The sequence below is a fragment of the Vigna unguiculata genome, chromosome 3 (assembly GCF_037176805.1).
Source record: "Vigna unguiculata cultivar grain cowpea cultivar isolate G323 ecotype 2 chromosome 3, ASM3717680v1, whole genome shotgun sequence".
Taxonomy (NCBI): Eukaryota; Viridiplantae; Streptophyta; class Magnoliopsida; order Fabales; family Fabaceae; genus Vigna; species Vigna unguiculata.
The window spans coordinates 43215614-43231050 of NC_140794.1; the positions used below are offsets into that span (position 1 = coordinate 43215614).

General features: G+C 33.6%; 1 protein-coding gene across 1 annotated transcript; it reads right to left on the reverse strand.

Moving 5' to 3' along the window:
• Positions 1-7035: 7035 nt before the first annotated feature.
• Positions 7036-10278, reverse strand: LOC114179033 (protein RMD5 homolog). Its single transcript, XM_028065222.2, has 2 exons — positions 10157-10278; positions 7036-8401 (listed from the first exon to the last, which is right to left on the reverse strand). Exon 2 carries the CDS (start codon positions 8346-8348, stop codon positions 7188-7190), a length of 1161 nt encoding a protein of 386 aa, XP_027921023.1. The 5' UTR covers positions 8349-8401; positions 10157-10278; the 3' UTR covers positions 7036-7187.
• Between the last annotated feature and the right edge of the window lie 5159 nt (positions 10279-15437).

Consider the following 15437-nt stretch of genomic DNA (forward strand, 5'->3'; position numbering starts at 1 on the left):
TCATACAGCACATAACCTTTGGTTCCGGATTTGTACCTGTAACATCCCAAAGGAATATTACTTTGAAAATATCACAAATAATTAAATAAATGAGACTAAATACGATAATATAAAAATTTTCCTCATTTATTTATGCAGATTTCCAAAACGCGGGAAATTTAAAGTTGTAATATCAAAACATTGCAACTGTTCTCAATCAAAACATTACAACTCATAAAAGCCAAAACGGCTAATGTTCCAAAACATAAATACATCCAAAAAACTTTAAATCTTCAAAAAGCCCATATCATCCCGCTCTCTAGTCTCAAGCATCTCCTGGCTCACCTGTCAAATCATCTGCTCCCGGATAACGAATCATCCGATCATCGCCATGCACACACAGATAGGGTGAGCTATGCATATTAAACAATTTAAATATGATACCCATCCCAATAAAAATTTACAGATACATGTTAATTACAAGTTATCCACCCTGATCTCAGATTCCTTCCTGAGTCCCATGCATGAAAATAGGTCCTGGGACTTTCATTGTGCTTCCACGAAACTATCCCTTTCGTGGTCCAACCCTACGAGCCAATCCTGCTCATAGTCCAACCCTACAGACTCCTCGCCTGTAGTAACACATCCAAGCTTACATAACTTGGACCCTGGCGCGCACGCAATCACCATACTATGGACTCCTCGCCCAATAGTAGCCGACGGGAACATCACAGTTCCTTGCCCATCGTGCGCCCAACGCATGCAATCACCATACTAAGGACTCCTCGCCCAATAGTAGCCGACGGGAACTCAACTAGTTCCATGCCCATCATGCATTCAATCGTTCAAGCACATCCCAGACCCCTATTGGACTTAGCCATCAAGCCCAAGCACAAAGAAGCGAACTTAGTCCTTCAAGTCCACTAATCAAGCAAAAGAAGACAATTATACAGCCATGCAAATCGCCTGGTATCGCCTAGACACCGCTAGGCGGATACTGACTGGAAACCGCCCGGCGGTCACATCCCCACCGCCAGGCGATACGGCCCAGACAGGACCCGTAATTCTCCGTCACCGCCTGGCGGAGACCACCTTGTCGCCAGGCGCCTAGCGCTAACAGTGACCACTGCCACTGGTTTTCCCTCTACCGCCAGGCGATACACCCCGCACCGCCAGGCGCTATACCAGTATCGCAATGTTACTGGTTTTTGGTCCCTTTTTTTGTACAGGTCTTAATAGACTCCCATTTACACAATGTTTCAGGACACATACATTCAGAGCATTACAATACATGCATCAAACCAAAAATGAAATATGCACAATTGTCTAAACCCAAGTCTTAATCACCACATTACAATATATTGCATAAATCAATATAAGAACAAGCCCTCTGGTATAAATTTGTATGTCAACCACTTATCCCAATATAAGGTATATCGTACATTGATCTCTTCAGATTTCAGTTACTCCCAAGTCATTCCGCAACTTAATCCTTAGCCCTCACATGTTGGTTTATTCACTCAATTCCAAAGAAAGAAATTTACTGACTATTACCCCGAATCCCCCAGAATTTTCCCCCGAAACCTTCCACAACGCATTTTTTTTAGCACGCCACCAGAGTACCCTCGCCTCTGATGTGTCGCCTGGCGGCACCCAAGAGCCGCCAGGCGGTTCATACCAGGTTTTGTGATCTGTCCCATTTTCCAGCACTCACAGTATTCGTAATCACCCCCAATTCAGTTTGCATTAAGTCTAACATGATTACACATCACCCAGTACTCAGATTTCATACCCTAATTCCTTTTCACTCCCATTTTTCCATCAATATGACTAATCACAACGATCATCCCCATTTTCCCATTCTAATCATTCATGAACCCTAAATCCCCACTTCAATTAAATTTCATGCGTAATCCACCAATTACTAATTTTCTGATAACAATCTACCATACCAATGACATTCGTATTACAAGAACCTCTCCCAAGCCTCTCACACCGTGAAAATACCCAAAAATCAGAGGAAACTGGGCAACCCAGTTCGTGTCGCCTGGCGGGCTACCCTTAGCCGCTAGGCGGTGCATATCAAAACTCAAAAAAACAAGCGCTCGTGGCATGAGCAGCCTGGCGGTCCTTCAACCCCGCCAGGCGGTTTCTGGAAATTTCCAGAAATTCAACAGAATTCGACACAAACTCAGAATACACATTACAACCATCCAATAAAGCATGAAAACATACGATTATTGTCAAAACACATGTAAAAGCTCCCCTAACCTGGATTAAAGCTTTCCCCGATATTCTTCTACTTCTTTCCTTGAACTCCAATTGATCTCCCTTGCCTTCTCTCACTTCAGCCCCCACTGATTCACCCACACCCTTAGTTCCTCATTGAATTTCGCACTCTGTGTCTACCTCACAATACCCTCTGCAGAAAACTTTCTTTTCCCTCACAATTAGGCTCTCTAGTGGTGTTTTAATGGTGAGTTAAAACCTTAAACGAAAACTACATTAAGAGGGGAAAAATGACCATTCAAGCTCACTAATTGGCTTGCTTTCCAGTTTCCCCTAACTGATACTTCTGCTAGGCTTTTCCTTAACTTTTCAACTTCAAATGCAGACCAAAAATGACAAAAATGAAGTTTCCTTTGGGTCTCCCAAGGTTTGAACCCACATCCATGCACAAGCCAACTCAATGCCTAACCAATGCAACCAATTTATTTTTCATACTAACCAATACAATTCAATAATCATAAAACCCACAACACGTTCTAATATACACAAAATAATACAAATTTAATAACACACAAAAAAATAGCATACATAGGACTCGAACCCAAGTCCTCTCACACAAACCAAGTACTCTCAACCATTTGAGCTAGCACTTTTCCACATCATACATTCCGCATTTATTACTTTAAAGGTTCCCCTTACCCACACTTATCCACTTAATTACTTAATTAATTATTTAATTTTTCCTGGGTCTTACAGTACCCAAGAAAAATGCATTTAATACCCCTGGAATCAAGCTTTGTGCGTCATGCAGTAGGAGAACTAGAGTATGATAGGCATCCAAAAACTTTTAGGTTGGCAAAATCAGGTTTTATGGAATGAATCTTTTCATAAGGAGATATATTTTGCAAAAAAGGGGTTGGGAGTCTATTAATAATATGAACAACAAGCTTTATGGAGTAAGACCAAAAAACATTTAGAACTTTTGATTGAAAGAGAAGAGAACGACAAACATTAAGAATGTGTTGATGCTTCCTCTCAACAATGCCATTTTGTTGGGGAGTAGCAACACAAGTAGTCTCATGAAAAATACCTTTAGTAGCGTAAAATTCATTAAGAGAAAACTATTTTCCTTTATCAGACCTTAATATCTTAAGTGTACAAGAAAACTGATTTTCTGTTAAAATGATAAAATTTTGAAGTGAGGTTTTGACATCAGTTTTGTGTTTCAAAAGAAGGACCCATGTGAAACGGCTATAGTCATCTACAATGGTTAAATAATATTTATATCCATCAATAGAAGTAGTAGAAATTGGGCCCCAAATATCAACGTGAATGAGATGAAAGAAACAAGATGATTTAGTTTTGCTAGCAGAAAATTGAAGACGTTTTGGTTTAGCAAAGGCACAAGCATCACAAGCATCAACAGATTGAAAAGAAATATCATGATATTGAGAGGCCAATGTTTGAAAAACTTTATTTGAAGGATGGCCAAGTTTCATGTGCCACAAATTACAAGAATCACTAGTGTTATTAAAAACAGAAGGTAAATGATTTGATTCTGAATCTGAAGCATTGTTATTACTACTGCTATGGAGATAAAAGAGCCCTTGGTACTTTTTAGCTACTCCAATCGTCTGGTAAGTATTCATCTGCACAATGAGACAATTGTTTTGATGAAAAATGACGAAACAATTATTGGAAGACAAAAGTTTGGAAATAGAAACTAAGTGAATAAAGAAATCAGGAACAAATAGAGTGTTATGCAAAACTAGATTTCCTAATTTAATAGTTCCTAAAAATTTGGCAGTAACAAAATTATGATTTGGCAAGCGTATAGAAATGGGAGAAATGGGCTTTAAAGAATGAAAAAGAAACTTGGAGGAACATATATGATCAGTAGCCCCACTGTCTATAATCCAAGAATAATAGTTAGAGATAATAGAAGGACCTGGAATTTGTGGAGAACATTGGTTGACGCTTGCTATAGGAGGTGTAGCAGTTTGAGATTGCTTCAACAAACCAAGAATTGCCTCATATTGTTCTTGAGAAAAACTACATTGAACATGTGGTTTATCAGGTTGTGTGGCAGAGAAGTCATTGGAGGTAGTGGGTGCAGGATTAGTCATGTTAGCAGAAAGGTTGGATTGAGCAGAGCTTTGTTTGGTACTTGATTTGTAGCCTTGAGGAATGCCGTATTTAACCCAACAGTTTTCAGAAGTGTGGTTCGTTCTCTGACAATGATCACAGTATTTAGAGCGGCCACCAAACTTGTTAGCACGTCCTCGTCCACGAGCAGCAGAGGAGCCTCCACGAGAAAAATTGAAATTCTTATTCGAATGTTCTTGAAAATTAAGATTGGCCATCGAATCTTGTGAAGTTTGAGATGAAGAACTATGGAATTCACGTTCTTGTTGAAGGACTAAAGAAAAAGTTTTGGGAAGAGGGGGCATGGGCTCCATGAGCATGATCTGAGAACGAACTTGGGAGAATTCATTGCTTAAGCCTCGAAGGAACTTGATAACACAATCATCATTCCTTTCTTGTTGGATCTTGATCAGTAAACCACAATTACATGGAGAAGAACAAGTACAGAGAAGAACAGTTCTATACAGAGATAATTCTTTCCAGACAATTTGTAAACGGGTATAATACTGAGAAACGGAAGATTCACCTTGCTTGCAAGAATGAAGATCTTCTTGAAGATCAGCAATACGAAACTTGTCTCCGTGAGAAAAACGTTGCAGAAGATCGTGCCAAATTTCATACGCAGAATCCATCCACATGACCGATTGTTTGATGGGTAGAAACATAGAACATGTCAGCCATGAAATCACCATTTTGTTGCATCTCTTCCAAGGTTCATGAAGAGCATCGTCAGAAGGAGGGCACGAGAGTGTACCAAGAACAAATCTTTCTTTGTTCTTGGTTTCAAGGGCCACAAGCATGTCATGCTTCCATTGCTGATAATTGGTGTCCGAAAGAGGGGGAGTAACAAGAATCAGGGCTGGATTTTCTCCAGGATGGAGAAATAAAGGATGGGTAGGGTTAGAAAGGTGATCGGAGAGAGAAGAAGTAGCGGCCATGAGAGAAACAAAGGATATCAATTTGATACCATGACAGTGTTTGTAATAATGCTCAAGAGAAAGCTTCTCATTATTATTGAATAGAGAAGAATACAGAGTGTATTGCAGCAGCGGAAGGTACAATGTATATATACAAGGAGAATGGAAAAACAGAAAATGGTAACAGTAACAGAAGAAGAGATCTGTTATCTCTCTATCAAATATTTAATGCTAACAATTTTTAATTTATAAATTTATATCTAAATTAGTTTGTATAGTAACTAATTATTTTTTTCATTTAATGATTTTCTTGTTGTAAGTGTACATTCATATTTGGAAAGAAACTTTAAATCACTTCAAATAAACTACTCCAATAGCAGTTATCATCATAAATTATTCTTCTTTAATCTATTTGCTTTTTAGTTCTATATTGTTTATTTTTTCAATGGATGGTAAGATAATATTTGTATTAAAAACTTACTATTCCAACAAGATACCAAATCTTATCATAACCCCCAAATGAATTCTTAGTTCTTTTTAAATGAAGAAAATGTAAAAGAATTCTTAAAGCCATTATATCAATCACTTTAACCAAAAATTTATATTAACATATATTTAATAGCTAAAGAGGCTATGATTAATTATTTATATACTTATTTGCCACTCTAGAAACTTATTTTGAATTTCCTTAGCCAAAAAAAAGTGATTGTATTTTACATTTTCGGGAATTAAAATAATATTTTTCTGAAATAACTTTCAAAGCATGATATGAAAAATGAATGTTTCCACATTGGTCTAAAGGAGATAATAAGTTCAAAAGAAATTTTATTCACAGATTTTAGATATTTGCAAGTGATATAAGGTACTAACATGATCTAAGAGGTTCAAATTATAAAGAAGTACAGGTCTTGTGTAAATTCTTTAAAAATATTTTAATAAAATAGTATTGATGTCCTAAGATTTTTTTCTAGACAATTTTGTTAGAATGACAACACACGTAATCTCTTAATTATATGATTACATTATGTAAACTAAATTTCAACTAGGGTAATAAATATCCATTGTTTTATTGCTACTCTACCGATAGCTAAACTAACTTGAATTAGTTAAAGATGATATAAAAGAAGAATTGATCCGTGGAGTACTAATTCGGAAATATTCCAGTAGACACAATAGCAGAATCACTAATCTAAGAGAAGGTAGCGAAAATAGTTCATTCGGAACCTTAAAAGAGGAAAGAAGGGAAAATGACAATTGTTTTTACATATAATAGAAAAGATACAATCTTTTTATAGTAATTCCCTTACAATGTAAGTTATGTCGGATCTTTTCTACCACGAAAAAACCTGCTCATTACTCTTAGTTGCTAGTATTTTCTATCTCTCTTCAATACAACAATAATCTTATATGCAAGATTACTGAACCACGAGTATTGTTTGTTCATTAAGTTTCTGCATATTTCGTCAACTATACCAGTTTTTTAAAACAGAATCAACTCAAAGGATATAAACTAATTATAATGTATAGTGCTGTCTGGTAAATTAAACAATCAGAGTAATTAGAAAAATTGTTTATGAGGTAGCATGTTCGATCTCTTGAATCTGTAGATTTTCTTCTGCTATTTTCTTTTGTTTGTTGAGATGTTCGACATTACTTTCCTTTACTGCTTCAAACAATTAGGAGACAAAATCTAACTAGAGTGTATCAGAGCTTATTCAAATGATTGCTGGTGATTATTAATCATAGAAGAAGGACTTGCTGCACATATCCAAATTAAAAAGAATTTCTATTTACAACAAATTTTTAAAATACAGACATCACAACAAGGAATTGGCTTTTTGCATGCGACATATACGGTTACACCTATGCTAACACATGATTCAGTTTATACAAGAGTTTCATACAAATCCATCGATATCAGAAATATAGCTGCCTGCATTGTCCTGCATCAATATCAAAGGGGCAATATGGGCACTTGAACACTTTTGTGCAGTTCTTTGATATCTTCAAGATAGACTGCTTACAGAGGACATGGCCACAGGCCATTAACATCGGAGGGTTATCCCCAGTTGCTTGTTCTTTTGAGACGGGACAAACAAAAATAGAATGAAACTGGAACTCGCTGTCCAATTCAACTGGCACTGGTAACTGGTTCATGGACTGCCATTCATGCTTCTTCCCTGCCATGACGTTCATAAATTTGAGGAGAGATGGCAAAACCTGGATGCCTGCTGCTACAGTCACACTCAACGGACTATTGTAGGACTGTCCCAGAAGATTGCAGAACTGCCTTTTAAGTTCCTCAGCCAACTTATCCCAGTTAGATGGCGATAGTAGCGCATGGTAAGGAGATCGATCAAGCTTTCCAGTCCATAGAAGACAACCCATAAGCTTCTGAATCTCAGTCATGTAACGAGAAGCAAAAGGGGAAAGGTGTGTTCGAGCATAACTAAGGGCTTCCTCTCTACTTCCATTTTGAACCACTTTCACAAATTGCATTGTGTGAAGTTTCAACACAATATCAGATCCACTTAGATCAAGCTTGTCACTATTAGTGACAGCCCAGTTGAGGGCTGGCTCTAGGTTCTGATTCTGCATGGCTTCAAGTATTTGATACATTTCCAGGAATGGGGATTTCATAATGGCAGCAGATTCAGGCTCTCCAACCACATTCATGAAATTGTCCCCTATCTCAAAAAGGCCCTGCCGGTAAAAATGGTTGGCAATTATTTGGTTTAATGTATGAATATCAATGTCGATATTTCTGTAAGCCTTGGATATATCAGGATTGAAATATTTTTCAAGAAGTTTTCCATACTTGTTGAGTGCTACATTTAGTTCTTTTTGTGTACCTTCCATTTGAGAAAGTGGAGCAGCTTTAAGTAAACTGGCCTTGAGCTCATTCATGACGGTTTTATAATCAAGTTCATGGTCAGCGTTATTCACTGACTGAATTGTATCTAAAACACTCTCAATTTCCTGTCTGATCTGATCAATCGCTTCTTGAGTCTTGGAACAAGATAACTTTTGCTTCTTAGTAACACGGTCAAAAGCATCTTTTATAGTACTCAGCTCCATATTGCGTAGTAACTGTATCTACAACTTGTAATGCCTTAAAAAATGCGAGGCACCTGCAAAAGTTCAGTGTTAGAAAAAACTTCATGGAACAACCACGGAAACTACTGTACCACAATTTGTTATGCTTTTATTCCAAAAAAAAAACGTTGTGGATAGGGAGAGACAGAGAATGAAATGCAAGAGAACTTGGAATCCTCCCAAAACAGAATTTCACTGCAATAAAGGAAAAGTAAAAGAAAAATACACACTTTAGAAAAAGACAAGAGTGAAATGTACTCGCATTTTTGGTAACTCAATAGGAATTAAAAATGAAATGCTGTCAGAATACGAACTATGGAAAAAGGTTAGAGAAAGTTAGCCACATGTGCATCTGTTTTTTTTTTTTTCTTTCTGGTATGAGAAGAATGAATAATACTAAAAAGCATGTTATTAGAAAATTGTTAAGTCAATCCAAATCGTTGCCAAAGAATCCATAATCAGAATAGGTAACCCTGCCTGGACATCCCCCAAAGTATCCATACAAACAATACCCGGAAAACACAGCCATCTACCAGTTGAGAAGTTTATAAATGGTTTCTAAAACTTATATTATATGATACTAGACGCAAACCTCAAGACAAACAACTATCTTCTTCCAGGACAATCTTGGCAATATTAAATGCCTTTTAATGCATTCTGGGTCAGTTTGCATAGCTACAGAGTGAGAAGCAACTTCAAGCAGCAAATAAAAACTAGTCATATTAATAATCTTTACACAATCATACTAATTGAGACTTATCTTTTCCACTAAACGAATAATATATCAGCAAAAAAACACAATGAAAGAGAATCCACCCACATTGGAGAACATAAATTTTGGTGCAGACAAGTAATGGACAACAACAACAACTTACGTATAGAATAAAATTAGAACTAAACTAAACAATCCACTTACATATTATTTTGATTTGGTCAGAACTCTAACAAGGCTTCAGAAAGAATAAGTTCCCAAAGATTAAATTATTATAAACCCATTATATTAGTCAAACAAACAATTAGAATTCCGGAGGAGGTTGTATCTTAGCATTTTCTTCAAGCATATGCCCCTATCTTGGAAAAGTGATATTCCAGAGTCTGCATCATATGTTTCACAATAACTTTTACTGTCTTATTCACAACGCCAACCAAACGGTCTAGGACGAAAACAACAACAACAGGAAAATAACAGAACCTATAGGCCATTAAGTAAGTTCCACTAATATCCAACATATCAGAATACAGGTCCACTATAAATTGAAAAGAATATGTTAAAGATTCACAAGAAGCTGAATCAAGAAACAACCACAAGGAGTATCAAATCCCTGACAAAATAGAGTTGAATTCGATTCTTCGCCGTCACAGGACCACCCCAAGGGAAGAAGATGAACGATACCAACCTCCCTACGTCCAATCGAAATTGCCTAATTTGAAATCTACGTTCAGCTCAACAAAACGACCAGTGACCATTACTTACAATTTAAGGTCCAGAATTCAAACATGCCACTTCAGCTCGAGCAAGACCCACGAAAAATCCAGAAAGATAAAAATCCAAACTATGAGATTTAACGAAGAAGAAGAAAAGATCGTGAACAGAAAAGAAAAAAGACAGCTTGATTAGCAAACCGTTTATCATTAAAAGAGTGAACCGTGTGGCATATCATACGAAGCCGAAATTGTTAAACAGTATTTATCATTTATGATGAATAAATTAAAATAAAAAAGGTGAGAGAGAAGATTAGGGTGAAGAGTTTCACAGTAATTGGTGGAACAGGGGAAAAAGAGAAGCTTACTGAAAATGTAGGTAACAGATCTGTGGAGGTTGGTTAGGGCAAAGCGTAGAGAAGAAAGAGAAAGATGAGTTTTGTGCATTAGGATGGAAAGTGTAAGAGGGAAGGGGTTACTTACGTGTCGTTGGTTCATCCACCGAGTCACTGTGCAGCCCACTTTACCTACAAAGCCCAATTTTAGATTGTAGTTTCTATCTGGACCTCCAAAAATTTCCGCCTGCATTCTATATAAATAAAGTTCCGTTTTTACCCTTTCTTGCCCTTTCCGATCTGGGTGTTGCTTCCTGCACTTATACAAATTTCTTCATCCACCCCATCAAAACAATTATCGGACCGTAATAGGGAGTGCTGATTGCTATCCAGAAAAAAATAATCCGAAACTGTTTCTGTATTACGAAAATCAATTCCAGAAGTTTAAGGGTGCAGGAAGAAAAATTATATGGTGCATGAAGTCATTTTCAAACCTCATGTACAGAGAAGAAAATATCAACACTTATGAAAAAATTCTAGTATTTATTGTGTCTTTTTCCATGCACCTAGGTACATAAAATAATATTAATCCATAACATTAAAAGGTACATAAAAAGGAGTAAAGTAGAATTTTTATTTTTATTATTTATTTTTTAAATTATATTAAAATATTTTCAACAATCTCCCACATAATTTAAAAAATAAAATAAAATAAAATATTGTAGTTCAGTGTAAGGAACCTTCTGGTTTTGAGCTTTACACCTAGTGCTTATAAACTTTCACCCGAAAGAATGCAGGGACTTGATTGTCTTGAGTTACATCCCTTGTGACCGTGTTGTTCATTATAGGTTCTAATAAGTGGGTGCAAGTTACGGTCTTGCGCATGTATCTTATTTCATGACTTTCACTTAGAGACTTGCCCATGTCTCACAATGACGGTCCCACCATCACACTAACTAGGTAAATCCTCAAAGGGTGATTTGTGACTCACACCCCTACAATAATTGTCATTGGATTTATTAAGAGGTATTTTATAAAATAATCATAATAATGCACATACCTCAACATTGGATTTATTAAAAGGTATTTTAAAAAATAAGCATAACAATGTACATACATCAACCTTATTATTGCCACAATTTATAGTACACCTCGTCATATGAATGAGATATAAAATTTAATCAAATTATTTGGTGTACTTTAGTCACAAACAACTTTGTTGTTACCCATTGAACTTCATTCCATGGGATCGTCATTCATGTGGAGATGGGTGTCCATTGTTGCAACTAACTTATGAGCTATAGTCTCATTCCCCTCGACTCAAATACTCATTGATGCATCAATCATTTGGTGAGCAGATCTGCAATATTTCTTGCTGACCTGACAAAGTCAAGAGAGACAATACCATGAGTAATAAAGTTTCTAATATATTTGTCTCTCATTCATATATGTCAGTTTTTCATTGACATTTTTACTATAAACTTTAAATATAACAATTTGATTGTTAGGATGCATTAGAATGGAAGAATGAATAGTTTATGCTTGCATAACAGATCATGACAGAACAACAACTTTTTAACATATTTCCATGATAGTGCACCTTCATCCAAGGTTAAAACATAGCCATAATCAGTAGTTGTCACCATAATCAATACCCAACTTATATTAATATATCCTTCAATCATCTTAAGAAATTTGGCATATTGACATAACTAGAAGAAACACAAATAATATTATCACTAGATGGAAAAACAATATTAAAGGTATCACAAACAAATTTAGTTAATTTATCATTTGAAGACACATCTTTAGAAATTTATTAGTATAAATAACCAAAGTTTTTTTTTTTTCGCATTAAGAGGTATATTAACCTTTACAGACACCCTCACACTTTGTAATATTTTAAATGTGGTTCTTTTTTCTTTCATAAAATAACTTATAATAAGTTTTATCACAATCTTTTGTGTTCAAAATATGGTAAGCAGGTTATAAAATTTCACTAATATAATGTTAGGCAAGTTAGAACTTGTAGAATAACATTTACCACATCCAAGCATTTTTTTTCTTTCGCTGCACCATTAGATTAACACCATACACTATATGAAGATGTTACTTAATGAATAATACCATAAATTTCACATAAAATAACTCATTTATATAGACATGTATTCTCATTTCTAAAGACATATATTTATCACTTCTCTTTTTAATTAATTTTGTACCTCAAAATTTTATACTTTGAATAGTCTCTAACCAAACTTCTCAACAATTATTATAATAGCATGTCATATATCACAACTTTCAACATTTTGTAATAATCAAAGAAAAACTTATAAATATTTTATTACAAGATAAATGTGTTTAACTCAAACAAATCATCACAAATATATCATTTATCAACCGAATAACAATGTCTATAAATAATAATTTATTGTCATGAAAAGCCACTTAATAACCTTGTTGAGCAATAAGGAAGCTTCTAAATTTAGAAATATGAAAAACTTATTTTTTAAAAGAAAAACAATTCTAGAAGACAAGTTTAATTTTACATGACCATCTCCTTAATTTTTGATATGAAGATTTTTATTTATTTTTTACACAATAGTAGTTTTAATATGACAAATTATTTCATTTTTTTTCATACAAAAACTTAAAATATATAGGTGGTATAGAACATCTTTATCAATGATAAGAGTAGAATATATTAAAGCATAAATTAATATAAAAACATAAGCTTTAGACATCACAACAAATTATTCAGTGAGCCAGAATTTTATTTATCCATAATTTCATTTATTGTTACCAATAGAAATAGAAATAATTATACACATACATTTTTAGGCTTAGTTGAGAGTGATTTAATTATAACTATAACAAACACATTAGTTCATAAAAAGTGTTTCTAGTCTTCTCCTTTTATATATTGTCTTTAATGTTATGTTAGAAAAGAATAAGAGAAAAATTTTCTCTAAGAATGTTAAAAAATGATTACTCAAATAATACTATTAATAATAAAATTATTATAATAATAATTATTAGAACAATTTGAGACACGCATAGCACTATCCTTATAGAAAAAACACCTCATTGCACAGGGCAATACAAATACACAATCATATGTGTTTCAAATCATATGCGTTTCTCTACCAAGATACAACAACCCGTTAGATCGATTGAGTGCAGCGAAGGATCTCCAAACCTTATGAACACCATTGTTTTAAGAGATAGTATAGAGAAGAAAATATGAACATTTATCAGAAAACTCTAGTGTTTGTTGTTGTTTGTTGTGTCTTCTCCCATATACCTAGCTGGTATTTATATGTAGAAAAGGAAGACATAAGAGTAAAATAGTAATAAGAATATAGTCGTTAACCATAAATGACATTAACGCATAAAATTAAAAGGTCCATAAAAATATGAGTAATAGTAAAATTTTTATTTTAATTATCTATCTTTTAAATTATATTAAAATATTTTCAACAGTTTTCATTGTTACATGTAATTTAGTTGATTTTCATTGAATTCTAATTGACAATGAGTTGATTGTCATCAACATGTTTTAACTTTTTTAGTGTATTTTTTATAGGTTTTAAAAAATTGGAGTAAGGATCATTTTCTATAATGAAAATAATTAAGAACAAGTTAAGAAATAAGATGGGAGTTGAATTTTTAGCAAACACTATGATAATATATATTGAAAGAGATATTGCAACAAACTTTAGTTCTAATTCAATTATTGAAGATTTTAAGTTATTGAAAGAGTGTAGAGGAGCACTCTCATTAAAAATAACTTTTGTTTTTTTAATATATTATTATTGATAATAAACTTTATGTCACACTTTCATATATATTATTTTCATATTTTTTTGATTATATTATTATGTGTACTTAGTTTGAATAGAGAAAATAATACGAAGAAATGAAAATTTATTTTAATTAGAAAAGATAATATATATATATATATATATATATATATATATATATATATATATATATTGTAATTTGGCTCTTTTAAGTTCAGCCACTCTCAATAATCAATAATATTAATAATAATAATGACGACGACAAAATTTAATCTACTAAAAAATACCATCAATTAAAAACAAAATAAAACATCTAAACAAAATAATAGCAAAAAGAATAATATTATAATAATTAATTAATAACGTTATAATGATTATAATAATCACATTGTATTTTAAATTAGTTACACTTATTAGTTTTTGTTATTTAAAAATTAATCATCAAGGTTTTACTATAAAATAATTTTAACGAATTAGATTTTATTTTATATTAATTTTAACTACAAGGACAAAAATGTAATCTTATATTTTAATCTATTAAAATATTTTTTTTGTCTGTCACATTACATTTATCAAATCATTTATAAAATTTCATAAATTTTTTTTCAAATATTTTCACTTTCATCTCTCGATCCCTTGAAACAAACAACACCCCAATCTCTTTGAATGCATTCATTCACTCTCCCTCATTTCCATTATGTGAAACAAACAAAAAGAGATAAATAAGGTGTATTATGATCAGAATTGCATTGTTTTTATAAAAAACTAAAATCATGATCTAATTCCAATCAAATAATTAAGTTTTATCCAAACAAAGCGTTTTGATAATTTTCGTATCGAACCATGCTCACCTATTTACATCATCTCCTTCATATGCATACTTTTACACTCTAACTGATGTGTATTACATCTCCATTGATCAGCGTTTAGTGATAAACCTTTGACGTCTCATGGTGAACCTATGTCACGTAGAGTTCACCTTTATAAGTTAGCTTTACGTCATCATTCTCCCCTGCAAGTCCTCTTTTTCGTCTATGTTTCATTCTTTATTTGCTACCTTTGCCTTACCGAATCGCCTTCTCTAGGTTTGCTTCCTTCTCCGTTTGCTTTGTGCAATTTGCATCCTTATTGACTAATAGTTAAATTTGCCTTAGGTCTTAAAAATTACCATGAAGACATGAGAAAATGCCCATAGGTAAAACACTTAGACCAATAACGGTGGTTTAAAGAATTCAAAGAACAAAATATAGAATCATAGAAAAATAGAAAAAAAAAAAACGTTCAAGCCTAACGAAGCCATGTTAGGTGGAAACTATTGTTCTTTGGACACCGTGTGTATAAATTTTTTGTGACTATTTTGAAATCCCCTTCAAGCTGAGAATATATGTTGAGCATTCCCAGCTTGGAACAAAGATGATCAAAGGTTGATGCAAGAAGAACTTTAGTTAGTATGTCAACTTGTTGAAGGTTCATATTGATAAGAATAAGTTTGATGAGATTTTGTTAAATTT